We start from the raw sequence: 19,055 nt of genomic DNA, 5'->3' as shown, positions 1-19,055 counted from the left end.
ACAAATAACACAAATTCTTTCCATGACACGTGCCAGCTTAGTGAAACCCTAAATTAAATATTTTGTACCTTATATAAAGATGTTACAGAACTGTTCACGTACATTCATATGCTTGTGACCCTTGATAATCCCAGTGGAGTAATTTGGACGGTAGCACATCAAATTTTATAATGAAAGGGAGTTGTGATTCCCATTTGTAATTTTTTTCCTAGTACAAGAGCCAGTGGGCAAAGAATAAAGTGTGTAATTCTGCAAGTGTGCACTTGCTGGGGGCTTTATCCCATTTAATATGAGGCCCCTGAGCGAGCACCCTAAGGAGGAGCAGAGCCCCTGCAGCTCTCCTGCCTCTAGGGGCAGACAGAGGCACTCCTCGAGCATGATGCACATCTCCAAGGGACAGAATTGCCCCGAGGAGACAACAGTAGCTTTATACAGGTTATACAGGAAGCCACAGGCTCACTGCCTACAAACTAGAGGGCACAGGGTTTGAAAAAAATAGGAGTGTCAGCACAGAGCTTCCTAGGATGTTTCTGCCACACCTGGCAGCTGGGACAGTCTCTAGAACAGATGAACTGTTGGTGTGAGCCCAGGAGAGGGAAATTGGAGTGTGTAGGAAATGCTTTTGTTTCAAAACATGAAAAAGGGCTCTTAGAAACAGTAGGCCTGTTTACTAAGAAAATGGACCAATGCATTTTGTGCTTTAAAAAATCTTTTATAAGAGGTATCTACAGAGCTGCATGGCTTCCCTGTTTGGCAGTACCTACACACTGAAAGAAAATCCTGCAGATGAGCCAGTGCCCACAAGAAAAAATTGGTGCTTGAGCAGCAGTGCCTTAAGAGCTTTTTGGATGCCCTTAAATAAGAGCTTGCTCAAGCTTTTAAAATCTCATTTATAGTGGATTTCAGTATTAAAGGTTTAAATTATTTAGGGACTTTAGCCGAAATTGACCTCATCAAAAGCTGCTGCTGGAGTGCATCGAGCTGTTTAGTGTTGTGCTGTGAACATGGAGTTATGTCTCGCTCATCCAGCACCCTGCAAGAGCTGACCTTGGCCTCCCCACTCCATCTCTATTGTGTTTGTTTGGCTCCATCATGTGTGAGGCTTTCACTTCCCATGATCCATGTGCAGACCTGCACCCCCAGATGCTGTAATGAAGCCTGAGTGGCTGGATTTATTGGGCAGTTCTGATACCCCAGTGCAAATACACAGGGAGGGTGCTGTAGCGTGGCCTGTGGCCTGTGACTGTACATCTGCACACGTGGAATCGTTTGCCTTTGAAAATGCAGGAGACTTCATGCTTGTCAACAGTGAAAGATGAGATTTGGGGTTAACCTGCACTGCTTAGGAGAAGCTTGCTTGAGACCAGCTCTGGCAAAAAAAAAATGAAAGGTGGGATCCTGAAGGTTGTCAGGCAAATGAGGAACATGGAGTGATACCCTCCCTTGGAGGACAAAGTGGAACCTGTGTGACAAAATTCCAGCAGTCACATTAGGAAACTGATGAATTACCACTTACTGAATTGGCTTGTTCTCTTTAGTGAATTACAGTAGAAATTTATCAGCTTGATTTCATAGCTTTGTGGACCTTAGAAATGCTAACCTCCTCTATTTGTTAAATTTGTAGTCCTCTATTTGAAAGGGTCCTGGTTGACTTTTTTTCATTATAAGTATTCAAGGAGCACTGTGATGCTGTTTTGGGTAGGTTTTACTGATTACCTCAGTATTTATTTTCTTATTTTCTCTTGAAATTAATTTCTTTGCATTTACTAAACAATCAACAACTGTTTTGGCTGTGATGTGAACTGGTTTGAAGTGAGCAGAGTGCATCTGATTGCCCTTAAGGATTGCCTGTGGGGAAGATGTGGGAGGGAGGGCTTGTGTTTCCCCTTCTAGCTACTCAGCTGCCTACATGCCCAAATAAATCAGCTCCCACCCAGAGCTCTGAAGGGCTTCGTTTGCCTGTAGTCATTAGTTTTCCCTCAGTGACAAAAAAAGGCAGTGTTTTTATTGACCTTGACATGGGACTACTTCCTTATTCCCCATTTGCAGTGCTCTCAAAACATATAGCCCTGCAAAATATATAACACCCTGGTAAGGCTGCAGACAGTAGCTTGGGGGGAAATTTTCCTGGCCAAAACCAAAGAAAGGGCAGCCTAAAAGGGAACTGTCTCCATGCTTAGTGCAGAAGTTGTTTTACTGCTTAGTCACGCTAGCCAAGGCTTTTCAAAAGGGGCCAGCGATGCATGCAGCTAATTGAAGCAACAGCGGAGGGGGCAGATTTTCAAGAAATCCAAACTAATTTCATATTAAAACCCTGGGTTTTCTTTTTATTAGGCAGCCAGTTGGAGTCATTGCTTCTGGAGTGAAAACTCAGGGGCATCTCCTTGGCAATTAGAAAGCAGCTCCCTGAGAGGCCAAGGAAAACTCAGCTTTCCCTTAGAGTGGTGATTTTATCTTGTACTGCATTGTGCAGGACTGTGTGGAGTGGCCCAAGAAATGGCTTTTCCCCTGAAGCAAAATAGTCCATGTCAAAAGGAAGAAGAAAAAGGGAGCCATAGATGTGGTTAATGGAGCATAAAGAACCATTCCTGATGGGAGATGCTGGCCATGGTTATAACAGAACTAGTTTCCACCCAGATTAAAACAAGGAGTTTTCATCCTCTGACACACCTGTAGCCAAAGCAGGAATGGCCAGAGCTGGTGTGGTTTAGTCTCCATCAAGTGTAACTCTTTCACAAGCAGCAGGAGTAACAGGGTGATGCAATGGGAAGTTACTCCAAAGCTTTAAAAAATGCTAAAAGCCATTTAAAAATTTACCTGAATTCAGTCACAGTGAGAGACGCACTTGAGTGCTCTTAAGGGGGTCAGCATCCTGCTGGCAGAGAAAGAGGCTGTTTGGCCAGAGGTGTTTTACTGGATAAACAGTGATTCAGCAGCTCTACCTCAGTACTCCTGTGACCACCTCATGAGAGGCTGAATTACTTTTTTCTTTTCTTGCAGTGGTTCTCTGTCAGATAAGCGATTTACGTTTACTTCAAATGGTAAGAAAAATTGCTTTGTTTTTAGCTATTTAAATATTTTCTGTAGAAGTTTTAAAAAATAATCAGGAGAATGTCAGGCTGTGTCTAGGAAGGATATTTTAGGATAACAGTTTTTTAAAATTGGCAAGTGAATAAAAAAATTGAAGGGATCTGAAATGAGCTAGAAAAAAACCCACAGAATATGTGCGGTCATACGCACATAGATGAGAAACAGAAATAGTATTCTGCTGTTACATTTCTGGTGCCAGCATATGAAAAATGACAATCAGATAATCCCATTTTTATGTACTTTATGCCACAGAAAATGAAAGCAGTTTTTCTTCAGACATTTGTAATTTCCATCTTCATCATACAAGTGGAGAAAGAAAACATAGGAGAAATGAAAATGTATTTATATTACACTGATACAGAAGGCATTTTTGTTTATGGCTTTCTAAGATGCAAAACCCTCTTTTAATCTGTCAAGCCATTCATTTCCATAAAACACAGCAAAGAGGGGGGAAAGTTCGCATTCGTTCATTTGAATTATATTTCACTCATTTGAGATAAAATCATTTACTATTCGACTGAAAACTGTAGAGCATGTATAGGCCTTTGAATCTGCCAAGGAATTATTTTTAACTTCATTGAACCATATTCCACTGGCCTGTTTTCTCTGAAGAACCTTGATGTGCAGAGACTTCGTGGGTTCTTTGGTGGAGTTTGTAGTGCTTACCCACAGATATTATCTTCATGATATCACATCTTGGCAGCAGTATCAAGGAGCTTCTCTAATGAGTAACTTTCCTAGCCCTAATTGCAGGTGGGAATCATGAAATATTTACAGTAAAGTATTCCTCTCAGTACAGTACCTTCATCTGTGAAATGTTTTGTACAGCAGAATTAGTTAATGCCAATCTCAAAACATAAATATTATGTTTCAGAAGGAAAAATTTAAAAATAAAAAATGTCTTCACAGGAATGAGACAAAAGTGCAGAGATTAAAAAACTAAATGGCAAAAATAGCAGATGTAGTCAGAAGGTGTCATGTATGTAGGAGTTAGACTGGTAAAGGATTGGGACTGCAGCACTCTGGTACTGGATCATACACTACAAATTGACTGGTAAACACCACAGCTAATGGAGAGCATCAGGCTAGCACTAGATTCAGCAATGTCTGACTTTGCTGTTGTGGGTGGTCTTCAAATGTTGCTAGCCTAATATAAAAATATCCTGTGAAAATGCAAAATAACTCCTTCTGCCTGTCTGTGTGGGGACTCCTAGGCTGCAACAAATCTCTCAGTCTGGAAGAGGGATTCCTCTCCAAGAGCCAGGTTACTGCATCTTCCTACTGGGAGGAGACCAATGAGTTTGGGCAACTGCTCCTGTGGTCCCCAGACAAGGCTTGGCTACAAGTCCCGGGATGGTCTTGGGCCTCTAACCACAGCAGCACCCGCGAATGGCTGGAGATAGACCTGGGAGAGAAGAAGAGAATAACCGGTACGTCGCTCTCTGGTTATTACACTGTTTCAGCCGGAGAGGAAACTGAATGCAGCTGAAGAGCTGATAGTGCACTAATGCAATGCTTCTTTTGTTGAATGTAAGGAAATGTTCTGCACTCAGGAATATTATTTTCGTGTTTAAAACAAGAAACTGTTTGCAAGACTGGTCTTCCTACGAGGATATAGGATTGAACTCAACTGTGCATATCTGATTGGTAAAGATGCTGACAGAACAAAATACTTAAACAGGGAGCAGTAGAGTCTACGTAGATGACCTGGAATCAGTACGAAATGTGAAAATCACAGCCTTTGAAACAAGGCCTAGGTGAAAGATATTCCTGTTTCCATCTCTTGATTTAGTTGCAAAAATATATATTACAGTTGCTGCTAAAGATGTAAACATGGCCAATACAAACCATAATATCAAAAAGCAATTTTCATTTTGGAGTCAGAGAATCACAGAATGAGTATAACTGGAAGGCACCACAGTGGGTCATATGGTCCAACCTCAAGCAGGGCGATCCTAGAGCACACAGCCCAGGATTGTGTCCAGGTAGTTCTTTGATATCTCCAGTGAGAGAGACTCCACAACCACTTTGGGCAGCCTGTTCCAGTGCTTGGCCACCTGCACGGTAAAGAAGTTCTTCCTTGTGTTCAGGTGGACCTTTCCATTCTGCCCATTCCCATATTCTTCCCATTACCTCTTGTCCTGTTGCTTGGCACCACTGAGCAGAGCCTGGCTCCATCCTCTTGGCACCCTCTTTTCAGATCCTGGTGGACATTGATGAGGTCTCCTCAGTCATCTCTCCTCAAGGCTGAACTGACCCAGCTCCCTGAGCCTTTTGTGCTCTGTTAAAAATATCCATTGGTCTAAGTTCACAATTTAAAACAGATTTCTATTCTTCACCCAAATTTTAAATTCAATTTCCACACAGTTTGAAAAATAAACTAACACCTTGAAGACCAAGTTTTCCAAATTGTTTTGGCTTCTGTGTTTGCATTTGGAAATGTTCCCTTAAAACAGGCACATAGCAAATGAAAATGTTTCTTGTATTTTCTTAAAAGGGATTAAGACCACTGGTTCTGGATCCATGAATTTCAACTTTTATGTGAAGACATTTACAATGAACTATAAAAATAACAACTCAAAATGGAGAACTTACAAAGGGATTCTGAGCAATGAAGAAAAGGTAAGGGAAAGTGGGAAGGGTAGGAGAACACAAAATGATAATGCCTGTGCTGTCTTGACATTGAAGGGCAGGCTTTCACTGTCAAGAATGATTAGGAGTTTCAAACTTGTCTGGACTTGGGCTGTCTTCACCCAGTGTAATTTATGGCTACGGAGCACATAGTGAGCTTGTCAAAACAAGGAAGTTATCCAGGGATTGGTGAAGCTGTGGGACACACACAGGGAGGCATGTGTATGTCTGCACCCTTTTTTAAAAAAAGTGCTGTAATTGGAGCTGTACAGCAGCTGTTGGGGCAAGTCCTTAGCTCAGCTCAGCATTTGCCTGTGCCAGGGATGCTGTTGATGGCACCAGCAAAGCTGAGGGTCAGTTCCAAATGCATTTGGATGGTCAGTCCACCTCCCCCCACCAAATGAAACAACCCCTCAGGGGAAGGGCAGAACTGCTGGTAGAGTTTGAAAACATTTTCCCCTGAAAACTTCATGTTTTCTTTCAAACAAAAGAAATCCCAAAAGCCTTCCTCCCTGTCCCCAGTGTTCAAAGTCAGACCTCCACTCATCATTCCTGAGGGATCTCAGCTTGCCTCAGGAGAAGGCTCTACCATCCTCAGGGCTGATGGCAGTTTTTGAAAACTTGGCAGAGTTGAAGAGAGATTTCCTGCTAGCTCTGCTTTTCTTAGCTTGCATGGCAAGGAATTTCCGACATTAACAGTGTTAATATTTTTTAAAATGTTAAACTGAGGGGATGCTGGCCCAAAGAGTGACAAATCAGCCTAGTAGTGGGTGAACTGCAAAGGCTTAGCTATTTAAAATATGCAGGCTTGCAGTTTCCCACAGTGACTTGTTATATACAAATATCCTCTGAAAATATTACATACAGTCTTAGTTTCAGCTAAGGTGCATAACAGAACCTGTCCCATCAGAACCCTATATGGCCTGGCATTTTATCTAAGGCATGCTGAGCTCACTGCTCTGTCTCATCAGGGTTTTAAGCTTTCCTAGGTTGGGCTGAAGCATCTCCAAGAACTAATATTGCAAGGATGGTTGTTCTGCACAAGGGGCTGAGCTGATTCTGGGTAATAATATATAAATGCAGTAACAACTGTGTAGTCAATAGTAATTCTTCAACTTTGATATAGAAAACTGACCATTTTACTAAAATGTCTAGAAATGGTTCACTTCAACTTTTTCCTTTTTATGTTTTATTCGCTATTTCCAAGAAAGGGTGCTGCAGTGCTCTTAAATAAAAAATGATAGCATTATATCAGCATACATTAACTGGGAATTACACAGTATTGAAACGGTGATAATCTTTCTCCTCTGAGCTAACAGAAAAATGTGATCATCCGGCACAACTAAAAAGATTATTTCTTTCCAGAGCTCTCAATTCCTAAAATCTTGTGGCTGAATCCCAGGTTATCAGTGTGTTAGTCTTCGGATGAAAATCTTTGAAGTTGGATGTCAGGTGCATGTTAAAGAAAGAGAGTTTTAAAGCAGGGCAGACAATGTGTGCACCTTTCGTTGCAGGTGTTCCAAGGCAACTCCAACTCCGGTGACATAGTGCGCAATAACTTCATCCCTCCGATTGTGGCCCGTTACGTGCGGATTGTCCCTCAGACCTGGAACCAAAGAATAGCACTGAAGCTGGAGCTGATGGGCTGTCGAATAATGCCAGGTATGGGCAAGCAGTGCATGGTGCCTCTAAAGCCCCCTGTGCTGCCCAGTGCCACTGATGCCCCCTTCTCTCTCGCAGCCAACAGTTCGTTCACACATTCCATGTGGCAGAAACCGAGTCAGAGCACCGAAACCTCCCTTGGAAAAGAAGACAGGACTGTTACAGAACCCATCCCCTCCGAAGAAACTAGCTTGGGTAACACTACCTAGCACTGCATTTTCTCTAGGATGCATCATGTCTTCAGCCCAGTCTGAGTGAACTTTAAACTTTCTCACAAATCAAAACTTTTATTTTCCCTTCAGACTTTAATAATGACAGAGCGAAGAGGGAGGAGCAATAGGTTCTTTTTGTCTTAAGGCACAGAAAGAGATTGAAAGCCTTAATTTTCCGTGATGTGTTAAACATTGGGCTTTGGTTTCCCTGTCATATTGGTTGATTTGCCATGCTTGGTGGGTGGCTCAAGGGAATACAGTGAGCGCTCAATAGCAATTTTTGGGAGAGTTCTTCCTCACTCATCCTGTATTTTAGAATTTTTTAGCATGTGAAGTAGTTGTCTCACTAAAGTGTTATCTTCTCTCCACACAACCATGACTCCTTCCAGAGCAAGTTCCCAGCTGAAAGCAGCATACAGTAGTGCCTGATTGTGTAATTAAACACTCTTCCATAATGCCTGTGTTTATGGGGGCTCAGACAACCTCAATTTGTGTGATTCTCCCTGAATTTGCAGTCTTCATCCTTTAATGTTGTGGAGCTAACTTCTTAGACTTTAAAAAGCAAACAAACAAAACGTGGTGCTTATACTGACTGTTTGGTGGGCTCCTAGCCAGGCAGGAATTGCCAGACCCACTGTACCAAATACTAGTACCCATTAGGTAGCTGAGAGTTGTAGAAATACCTCTGTGAAAAAACTAGTTGTGAGAAGCAATCAGTGAAAGAAAAAAAACTCTGAAACTGCTTGCCAAGAGCAAGCAAGCTCAGTTCATCTGTGCAGCAGTATGAGTAAACCATATCCACGTTCACTGAAAATGAAATCTACTGAGATTTCATCTGCTAAATTGTAAATACCCTGTGGACACTTCTACTGCCTTATTCTTACAGCTGGGAAGTGTCTGTAGAAACAGGGAGCAGCATGCTCCTGACACAAGAGCCACCCCACTGCTAATTTTCAAATCCCTGCTCTAAAGCATGTTGTGTTAGGATTTAACAGTGGCTAAACAGGTTTTTCCCTAGGTTCCCTCATGGAAATCTTTGAACCATTTTGACTGAAATGTTTCAGCCAGTTCAGCACGAGCCAGATACTTGGCATGTAAAATTGCAGTCTCCTTTGGCAGATTTATAAGCAACTGCAAACAGACTGTGTATGAGTGGCTTTTTAAAAGTCATCTAGTGTGTAATAAGAAAGAACTGCTCTTTGTAAGGATGCATATAGATGCCAAGTCAAGTGCAACCCTTGAGAAAGTATATTCAACTATTTTGTTTCAACATTGTTCCACACAGCTACGTGGCATCCTACCATGGCTGAGAATTGTCTTTTAGTTTTACAGTTGTACATTTTCATGCTTTCTTCAAGAAGCATTCCTACAACATTATCCACCTTTTGCTGTAGTAAAAATTACCAGCTTTAGAGTAAATTACCTTTTAAACTTTTATATCTTCTTTTTTCTCACGCAGGTTTAAAGCTTACAGCTATAATTGTCCCCATCTTCATCGTGCTGTTTCTGTTCTTGTTCTCTGGAATTTGTATCTGCGCAGCCCTACGCAAGTAAGATGCTGGTTTTTGTCAAAGGAAGCACTTGTGGGTACCTAGCTAGCATGTCCAACTCTGTGGCCTGTTTCCAGAGCCTCCTTACCAGGGAGCTAGGAATGGATACTATTTGCCTATTAGTCTTTCTTTTAAGTAGAACTCAGCTGTCTCTGTAAATTGTATTTCTTACTGTATGCCTCCCCTAGTCAGAGAAAGATGAAGGTAAAGCAGGTCAGAACTATGCATAACCAACTGTTCTCTTCACCCTACATATACCCACAAGCATTGAGGTGTAAAGCAGTCAAAGACAGCATAATTTCCACACCAAAGCCAAATAAAAATTCAGTGAAGAGAAGGCAGATTTGAGCTATCTATCTGGATAATTTTCTTTATTTCCCTCCTGTTGTGTTTCTGCTTCCCAGCCCTTTAAGTTAGAGCACTTAACCTAGCAGGCTGGAAGCAGAGCTCGCCTCTGTGGAGTCACACACACACCCTGGTGTAAGCAGCTAAGACTAAGCCATTTCATCTCACAAGACTGAGGACTGAAGAATCACTGCTAACTGTGCTTCCTGCTAAATGCCCATTCCTATGAGCTGTGCTTGCATGTCGAACCAGGAAATGCTTCTGTCAGCAGATGGGGATTTGGAAGTGTAAGCAATACTCTGGTGATGCTGCTTCGTCATCAGTGATACTCAGCTCTGCTCTGGATTCCCAGTAAATCTATAAAATAGCCAAAGAATTCCAAAGAGCAGACCCAAACATAGCCCAGAGTGACACATCTAGACATAGACACATCAAACTGATGAGTGCCAGCCCTGGAAATTTGAACACCAGCACTCAAAACTTGTGCATAGATGGAGAAAAAGAAAATGTCATAGTGCTGGTTTGCATGCCTGATGTTCCAGTAAACAACAACCTCCAGGAACTCGAAGTGAAGCCTTGTCCTCAGCAACTAAATAAAAAGGCTCTGCTGGAGCTAAGGCATGAAGCTGAAATGCTGTAAGTACTGATGTTTATAAACCCTTTCCTCTCCTCGCAGGCGAGAAGCCAAAGGACTTTCCTATGGATTATCCAGTACTCAGAAATCAGGTTAGTGGAGGATCCTGCACTTTGTTCTGTCCTGTCCACTGGGCCAGTAGGAAGGGGTTTATGCAACTGAGCATTTAATGCTTGTGAAATAGCATCCACATTTCCTCATTCAAATTCACCTCTTCATACAAGGGAAACAGCAAATGATAGTCCCACTTGTGTCATCCTAGAACAGTGCCCTGAGAAACAATATAATTTGGTTTCTATGACAGAAAGGCAATTAACAAAAGATCTATTATACAGAGTGCATAAATTAGCATGTAAGAGTGCTCCCAGGTGCCCTCCTTTTCCTTCCCACTTCCAAAATACCTATTTTGCAGAAAATTGCTGCTTTTCTTTTCTTTTCCCCACAGCAGAGGGGATTGCCTTTCTCTAAGAGAGCAAGGGATAATAATTTTTTATGGCTTTAATATTTTCTTCTCACTGCCCTCCCTAGCTGAAACTGTATTTATAAAGCCTAACAACAGTGAACTGTATTGCATGAGGGATTGGCTTGAGCACACTGCTTTAGGAGATGACTGCAAAATCCAGATGAAGTATTTTCTTTGTCTTGCTCAATAACATTTTCTAGAGTGGGGTTCCCATCAGCTTGGCAGTTGGGGTGTTTTTCCTGGCCAGCCACTTCTGTAGAGGAATATTCTTCTGAAACTCAGCTTTCCATAAAAAAACCCAAACCACTGAGAACTTCATATGTCTCTTGACAAGTCTCTTGCAATAGCTCAGCTGCAAAATTTCATCCCTCAGTAGGTGCTGACGTCAGTGAAAGGAATGCTGTTACCCACTGCAGCTCGCCCTCATTAGAAAATTAATTTGTACTTAACATCATATTTGCTGATATGATTTTTCAAGGTCACATCATAATCCTTTCTCACTTGCTAATGAGGACAAATCCCAAGAAATTGGAGATAGCCTCTTACCCAGTCAGTTCATTTGTTGTATGTCTGCTTCATAAATCAAGTTCCTAAGCCCTCGAGAACCAGGCTTGGGGCTTACAAAACTGTGAGTCAAACTCACCTCTCCACAGACCTCCTGGTGCAGGCTCCAGCAAGTCCCTGACACTGGGGATTCTTTCTTTTCTGTCTTACAAGGATGCTGTGAGAACAAGTTAATTGATGAGTGCAGGTGCTCAGATACCAATGAATCAGAAGCCACACTAATCTACTGAAAAAGGAGAAATTTCAAGTATTATTTTTACCATATGCTCAATGCCAAAACATAACTGACTTAAAGTTGGTATTTTATCAATATACTTTGTTAAGGCATCACTGTAGGCACCTACAGAGTTTGAGCCCTTCTTGCCAAAAAATCTTATATAAACTTGGAATCCCAGTTGATGATTCACTTCTTCCTTCACCCTCCATATTTAGGGGGCTTTTTTTAAACAAACAGCCCATTTTAGTCATGTTTTTCAACTATTTCAATATATTGACAGCAATGAGTATACCGAAAATTAAACTTACTGTTAAGTCTTCTGATTCTAAGCACTTAACTTACTGATAAGTCTTCTATTTTAATTTCTTTTTCACAGGTTGTTGGAAACAAATCAAGCAGCCCTTTACCAGACATCAGTCAACTGAATTTACCATCAGCTATAATAACGAGAAGGAGACACCACAAAAGCTGGATCTGGTCACCAGTGACATGGCAGGTAACAGCTGCTCCCCTTCAGATGCATCCCTTTTGCTCTGTGTGCAGAGCCAGTAACAGGGAGAGGGATGGCCCAGCAATGTGACAAGATTCAGCTCTTATGCAAACTGAGGCCCAGGAATAGATTTATTTATGTTCATCCCAAATGTATAGTGAAGCAGCTAAATATATTAGGGAGGGAAAGACCCACTGTTTTGGAATTTTGTTTTTGTGGAGTTTTTGGAAAAATTTCCTGACTCTGAAATAGTTGCAGCTGAAGGTAATGACGGAAGGCACTCAGGCATGGATGAAGTGCAAGAATGTGCCTAGGATAGGATTGCTTCCCTTTGCTGACTAATTTTTGTGGTTTTATTTAAACACAAGTGCCTCTGGAAATAAAACAAAATATGATGCCCCTTGCTGCTGATCAAATAGAAAAATTACTTAGTCGGTTTACAGTGGGATTTCATGCCTAGCTGGAAGTTGTGCTCAGATCCCTGTGCAGCTTTCCTGAACTATCTGGGAGATGAGGCCTCCTGAAGAGGAGGCAGGTAGGTGAGAGGGAAGAAGTAAGCTGACCACAGAACTTCCTCCTGTGCTACCTTGGCTCCAGGTTTAAATAGAGCAAATCCCAATGAAAGAGCATCAGTACTATTTGCATCCCAAAGGGATGATTTTTTAATTCATCCTCTTAGCACATCTTATCCCTGCCTAGTCTAGTCTGTCTGGTAAGGCTAGTGAGACCAGCCATTTCATGGGATCAGCAATCTTGAAGAAAGATTAGTTTCCTGTTTTTAGCCTCCAGACCTTAGAAATTCCTTAGAATTTCTTCATTGTGTTTGGCAGAGAAATACATTTTAAAAACAAATGGATGGTTACTGCAATTCCATATGGTGCTTCTCTCAATATCTTTCAAAGACAGTTTCAATCCTTTATAGAAACTTTCAATATAAATATGCAGAGACCTATAAAGCAGCTTTAAGGAAAAAGAATGAATAAAGGTTGTTCACAAAATATGGTTTTTTGGTTCCCTGGCCATATCTTGGGGGGTCTTTGCTCTCTCCACCATCCCCTCCTGCTGTGTTTGTGGGAAGTCTGAACTCTCAGCCTGGCTCAGGCATATTCCCAGCCTTAGCATTTCACCTGCAGTCTCCTTAAAATTAAAAAACCATGAAATAAGAATGTGAATGCAACCTAGAAATGTGCCATTTAATAATTGAATTGCAGGGAGCACACAGTTTGCATATAGGTTATCATGCTACATGGAATTCCCTCACTTCAGACCCCCAGCTGCCTGCTGGTTCCCAAAGGCAGCCAGGAGGAAGCCAAGATGCTCCATCCTGAGCAAGAGAGATTTCTGGGGATGGCAGCAGCGATCCTGGGGAGAGCTGCACTACTTACTTAGAGAAATATCATAACACCTTCACCCTACATGCTGAAGTTTGGGACACAGCCAGAAACTGCCAAAAAGATTCACAGGACATATGGGATCGAATTCGACGCTCATGTCAGATGAACCGCGATGCCAGAACAGAAACCGAGCTAACTTCTTCACGCCTGCCTGAAAACACGATACTTTAGCAGTGTCATTTACTAGAGCTGTTCAGGCCACCCTTGGTATCTGCAAGAGATTGTCACCAGCGCCAAAGCGAGAAAGTTAGAACGTTCACTTTCCTCATAATAGTATTGCCTGTTTTTTTCAGAAAACCTTCTTGTTCAGACCTCCTCACACGGCAGCCTGCCACCAACCTTAGCTAGCGGTGCAAACACGCTCTTCTTGAGGCTGTGTTTCCTCCATCTCGCTCCTTGCTCCTGCTCAGGCTGCTTGCCTTAGGCCAGCTCTGTCCCTGCCATCCCCCTTGACTGGGTGACTGCCCAGTCCCTCCAGCAGCACCATTCCTGCTTCTCCTGCCAAGCTCATCCCCCCTGGCACGCCTGCAGCCGTGCTGAGCTGGCTTAGCACATTTCACACTTCCATTGACTCTCTTGGCTGCCGTTTTGCCTAACTTCATCCTTCTTGTCAGTCAGCTGCTGTGAGATGCCTTTTAAATAAAGCCGGCTCGTTAAGAATCCTCTGGGCATTTTAATTATTCCAAAAGTGGAACACTCATTTTGGAGAACTTCTTGCTTGTGGATCTTCATGCCATGTCCTTTGTCCAGTTTGGTGCTAATATTTTGTTGACCTGACTCTTTTTTTAGGGCTTTCAAGTGTGTTTCAGACATGTTAATTTATTTGGGAGGGTAGGTAGGGAAAGGGAGGGAGAGAGTAGAAAAAGAGGTGGCAGATTGGAGCTTCTCTGTGGAAGAGCTTCTGCCATGTTCTGCAATTCTTGCTCGCTGAAGGAGGTTACAGGATTGGTGTTGAGAAAAGGTTTCCTCACATCCCAAATAACCACACTTTCGATACAATAACAGAGTAGTTTTTCAACATAAAATACCTATCTATGCATAAGTATTATATACATAAGATAACCAACCTATGCCTTATTGAGCATTTCATGCTTCCTTTTAGATTATCAGCAGCCTCTCATGATCGGAACTGGGACAGTAACACGTAAAGGATCTACTTTTCGCCCCATGGACACCAAAGAGGAGGGAAGAAGGGGGAGTTCTGAGTTTGAAAATCACTATCACTGTCCTCACAGAGCTAACAGGCACGAATATGCTCTGCCCCTGACCAGCCAAGAGCCCGAGTACGCCACCCCCATCATAGAGCGGCACATAGCAAGAGAAAATAATTTCCCCCCTGAGAACGGCTACAACGTTCCTGTCGCCTCATCTCAGATACATTCCCTCACCGCTGGCAGCTTCTCCAGCTCGTGCAAAACCGACACCAGGAACGGAGACTATCAGACACCCCAGAGTGTCATAAACTACGACAAACCCAAAGTTAATGGTGTTCTGACCTCCGTGAGCTACAGCACAGACTACCAGAAGCCCCAGCAAACTGCTCTCGGGGGCGAGGGTTACTCCACGCCCAGAGACTGCCTAAAGCCCATAAGCCAGACAGCAATGACAGCTCTCTTGTGACTTGCCGAGCAGGAGCGGCACGGTGCGCCGGAACATCACCGCACAGCTTTCTGAAGTGAAAACAGAGTTTGGAGGGACTCTGCTGTGGGAGGCAGAAGGCAAACAAGCCCTGTGTACATAATATTGCTGTCTTGCTGGGTTCTGACATCTGAAGAAAGCATATGCTGTTTATCACTGTTTATAGCAAGAGAGATGTTATCAGTGAAGACTGTACATCTTATTTTCTGTAACTGATCTCAGTGCTCCATTTGCAATGTGTGCAATTTGTACATAGCTCTTATTTAAGGAGAATTTCCTAGGTTTCCTTTTCACCTGGGGGTTTGAAAGGATTGCAGGAATGACTATTTAAGAAAAACAGTCCTCTTCTTCTGTCTTTATCTTACCTGCTGCTGTACTGGCAGCTGTAAATGGTGTATCTTATGGTTGTGTTGATTCATCTCCTTTCCTATGATAACTGAAGATAGGGCTGTAGTTCTGTCTGGGAGGATAGAAGTTAAACTTCTTGCTGCATAATGTGTATGAGAGAAGGCAGCTGAGTATTTAAATACTGTGCTCAAACACAACTTCCCAGCTGCTTTTTTAGCAGCAATTCTCACATGCTTGAATTTGATCTAGCATACAAGCTGAGCCCATCAAACTTGCAGTTCATGTTAGAAAACAGGTAGAAAGGCTGAAACTGGTTTTGGGTTCAAGCCATGGTTATCACACCACAAAAGGAAAAAAAAAAGAGAAATTAAGCCAAAAAAACCAGAACAAAACAATGTCTCAAATACTAGTTAATCTGGAGAATTTTTTTTTTTTTAATTTAGGAAGTGTGTGTGTAACCAAAATGTGAATTTACAGCTGAGAGTTCAATGCTGTTCAAGATCTAGCTCATTCTTTTGCTGCTAAAACTTTAAGGAAATTTGTTCCTTGGCACAAAGCAGCAAACTTCCTGAACTCTTCATTTCTCCACTAGCTATTTTTCTGTCTTACAAATTTAGTGTAACATTTCTGTTAGAAGTATATCAACTAACCGAAACACAGTGTGTGTATGGGTTACTGTTGCAGTTAAATTTGCAAGACAGCACATCAGCACTGTTGGTTTTGAACAGTTTTTCTTTTGCAGCTAATGTTTCCCTTAGTTCCGTTTTCAGACAAACTTGAAAAAGCTTGGGATTGGGTGCAATGTATCGCACAGTAGCTGGCTCCTCTTTCAGCAGGGGCAGCTTTGGAGCAGAGCAGCTTCTGGTCATGACTGGGACCGTCCACTGCCCTTCTACCTCCAGTGCTTGGGGCATTTCTTTGAATTCAAAAGCTTGTCCTAAAATGTCAAGAAGCAATATACTTCTGTGAAGAAAGAATGGTGCTATACTTAAAGCACAAGGTTGGGAAACGAGACCAGTGAAACCTGAGCTCTGGGAAAGCCGCTCTTTGAAGGCCCTGCCTTTATTTCCTTGTATGTAAACGGGATGATTTGCAAAGGATGCAACGAAGATTGATCATCTGTTCACAGAGTGCTTTCAGATCTCTGGGTGGAAAGTGCTGTCAGAGGACAGACTGGCTGCAGTGGTACTGCTCACAAATACTGCTGACTCTGGCCAGACCCGAACTTAAGGCGAGCTCTGAGTGGGTTCTTTGCACACCCTTGTTTTGCCATTCCCCCGCGCTGCCGCACCGTGCATGCAACTCCCGTGCAGAGAAGAAAGAGTCAAGGTAACCTCGTAGCCTTCCTGTGTTTGCTGTCAATACAGTTTCTGTGAAATGTCTAAAACACCTCAGGTCCTGAAGTGAAACAGCAGCAGCCTGTTTGTTAGACCGAGCTGGGCGGTGTTGTTTACCTTCTGTTGTTTACATGTCTGTGTAAATAAAGAACACTGGTATTTGTAAATCAGCCACACAGGCCTGCCACTTCACTCGGTGACTCGATTATCACTGCACGCCCACTCCTGCCACATACCCTGCAGGGTGACAAGGAAGTGTTCCTTACGCCCTGCAAAAGTGCCAGTTGCGCTGCTGCAATTCACGGCTCCAGTGTGACAGGCTAAAAAAATATTCTCTCCGTGCCCCATTTAGCCCAAATTTTCTGTCCATAAGCTCTAGAAAAGAAGAACCCACTGCAGGATGCGCCAAACCCCACTGCAGGATGCGTATGATTGAGGAAAGGATGAGGATGCCCTCCTGATGAGCTTGAAACCAATCCTCTGCCCACACAACTAATTAGCCTGACTTGTCACTTGACAAACAAGTCAGTAATCAGGCCTACTCCCCACCTAATGAGGCAGCTAAGGAACACAGCAATGCAAGGGCACCAGGCAGCAGATGACACTACTTGTATTATAATGAACTTTTTGCATATTTCTGGCACATGCTTGGCACATCTGCAGCATGGTACAAGTGTCAAAGGGTTCTTGGCAGGATCTGCCCATTTCTGCTGTCATTCAAACCCATCTTAACACAGCTGATTTAGCCTAATGGAAAGTTTGGTCTCAATTTACACCTTGCCTTCATCCCCACCCCCATAAAAACTAACCCAACAAACCTGCAAAGCTGGGTTATAATGCATCCCCAAACATCTTCAGCCTCCCTTCACAGCGGCTTGGTGCTGACAGGGACAGAGGCAGCACATCTGGTCACTGCCATGGTTCTTCATGGTTCACATCTAAGTGCTGAGCGTGGTTAACACTAAAATCTTCGGGCCTTTTCACCTTGGCCCTGGAAATTTTTAGCAACCCTAGCAGCAGATAGGCAAGGGAACTTCCTACCCTACATCTCTATCCTAATGGTGGCAGAGATACAAAATCCTGGTATAGGCATGAAAGATGCTTGCCTGAATCTTACCAGTGCTAGTGCCCATCCTCATGTGCATCCTCTGAATGGCTTTTTACGTGCTGATACATCAAATTCCAGCTTGTCTACATCAGCCTGTCCTCACTGCCAAAGCCAGATGCAGGTATAGCACAGGCAGCCTTATAAAAATCACAGGTTTAAAGACCTTTATTCCACAGTGAGTATGCAGCATTTTGGAATATTTCCACACTCAGAAGGCCTGTCAGCTCTCGACGTCTCTCCAGTATCTCTAGAGATTGTGTGAGAGAAGAGTGTGATCCTCTGGTGAGGGGAGACTTTCAGTGGTGTTTTGATTCCAAACTTCTTCCCAGAGCAGGCACTCCCAGTGGGTTGGAACAGAAAAGCCAAGCCAGAGTCCACAAGAAGGTTAAATATTAACTGCTCCTGGCACTTAGGACCTGCCTGTGCCATTGGTATTGACAGCAGGTCACTGACTTTGCAGGGAACAGGGGCAGCCCTGTAACTGCACGTCTAACCAAGAGAACCAAAGGAGGTGGCTCTTGTGGTAAGAAAGTGTAAAAAATGGTGTCAGCTACCTACAACTCATACAAAAAAAATGTTAGCAGGCATTTCCAGCTGGTGCCTTATATTTAAAACACAAAAAAAATTTCCAAATAAAACACAGGAGGTTGGATTCTAATCATTAGAAGCACCTTGTGAATCCCATAGCGTGGCTAAAACTGGGAAGATTAAGTTTTTAATACAGACTTCCTTCAGATATTTCCCACTGACTTCCAGAGAACTGGCAGTCCTTCACTCCATGGGCAGATTTTAGTGGAACCCTGTCTGAAGCACAGAATATTCCCTACAGAGGATGGAAATATCAGGCTATAGGTCCCAGTACAGGAGAAGATACCTAACTGTACTTACCTGTTTGGCCGATCACTATCATTAAAGCAAAAAGTGAAAAAATGAAGAGAGTTCAGAGAAGGGAGTCTGTTTTCTCAAAGCAGTCCTGCAGGATCAGATTCCCACTAAAAAGTAACCTTGTAGAAATCCATCTGTATTCTTCTGTTCACCCTCTTTCCAAAATCAGGTAAGCTTTGCTCAGCAAGTGGGCCTCTTAAAGGCTCCCCAGCCTGTAATCAGGCCAGACCAAAGGAATGACAAGGTTATGTTGTTGCATTCCTTTTTCCTTATTATTTTCCATATTAAAATTGTCTACTGACCTTTTCTTTCCAATGTCAGCTATGATGTAAGTTTGTACTGACCTCTAGCCTACACTGTGATTAGTACAGTGTGAAAGCAGAATTTACCATTTCAGTTGAAACTCATCAGAGTTGTTGATCCCTACACTGAAAATTACCCTGCCACAGCTGTGTGGGGTTAACCAGACTACCAGTGCAATGCCTGT

General features: G+C 42.8%; 1 protein-coding gene across 3 annotated transcripts in view; it reads left to right on the top strand.

Moving 5' to 3' along the window:
- DCBLD1 (discoidin, CUB and LCCL domain containing 1) overlaps window positions 1–16,736 on the top strand; it is a 46,174-nt gene extending 29,438 nt beyond the window's left edge. For 2 of the 3 annotated variants that reach the window (XM_039731614.1, XM_039731613.1), the window contains exons 7-15: window positions 3,001–3,041; window positions 4,305–4,520; window positions 5,588–5,712; window positions 7,236–7,383; window positions 7,462–7,578; window positions 9,055–9,145; window positions 10,167–10,216; window positions 11,745–11,864; window positions 14,355–16,736. In XM_039731614.1, the coding sequence (XP_039587548.1) occupies window positions 3,001–3,041; window positions 4,305–4,520; window positions 5,588–5,712; window positions 7,236–7,383; window positions 7,462–7,578; window positions 9,055–9,145; window positions 10,167–10,216; window positions 11,745–11,864; window positions 14,355–14,872 (1,426 nt within the window). In that variant the 3' untranslated portion in view covers window positions 14,873–16,736. The remainder of the gene's footprint in view (window positions 1–3,000; window positions 3,042–4,304; window positions 4,521–5,587; window positions 5,713–7,235; window positions 7,384–7,461; window positions 7,579–9,054; window positions 9,146–10,166; window positions 10,217–11,744; window positions 11,865–14,354) is intronic. The other variant, XM_039731615.1, reaches the window with a different exon arrangement.
- Window positions 16,737–19,055: the final 2,319 nt, after the last annotated feature.

The sequence above is a fragment of the Passer montanus genome, unplaced genomic scaffold, assembly GCF_014805655.1.
Source record: "Passer montanus isolate IOZ18808 unplaced genomic scaffold, ASM1480565v1 scaffold79, whole genome shotgun sequence".
Classification (NCBI taxonomy): Eukaryota; Metazoa; Chordata; class Aves; order Passeriformes; family Passeridae; genus Passer; species Passer montanus.
The sequence above is the reverse complement of the archived record's forward strand: the minus strand, read 5'-3'. Positions and strand labels throughout refer to the sequence as shown.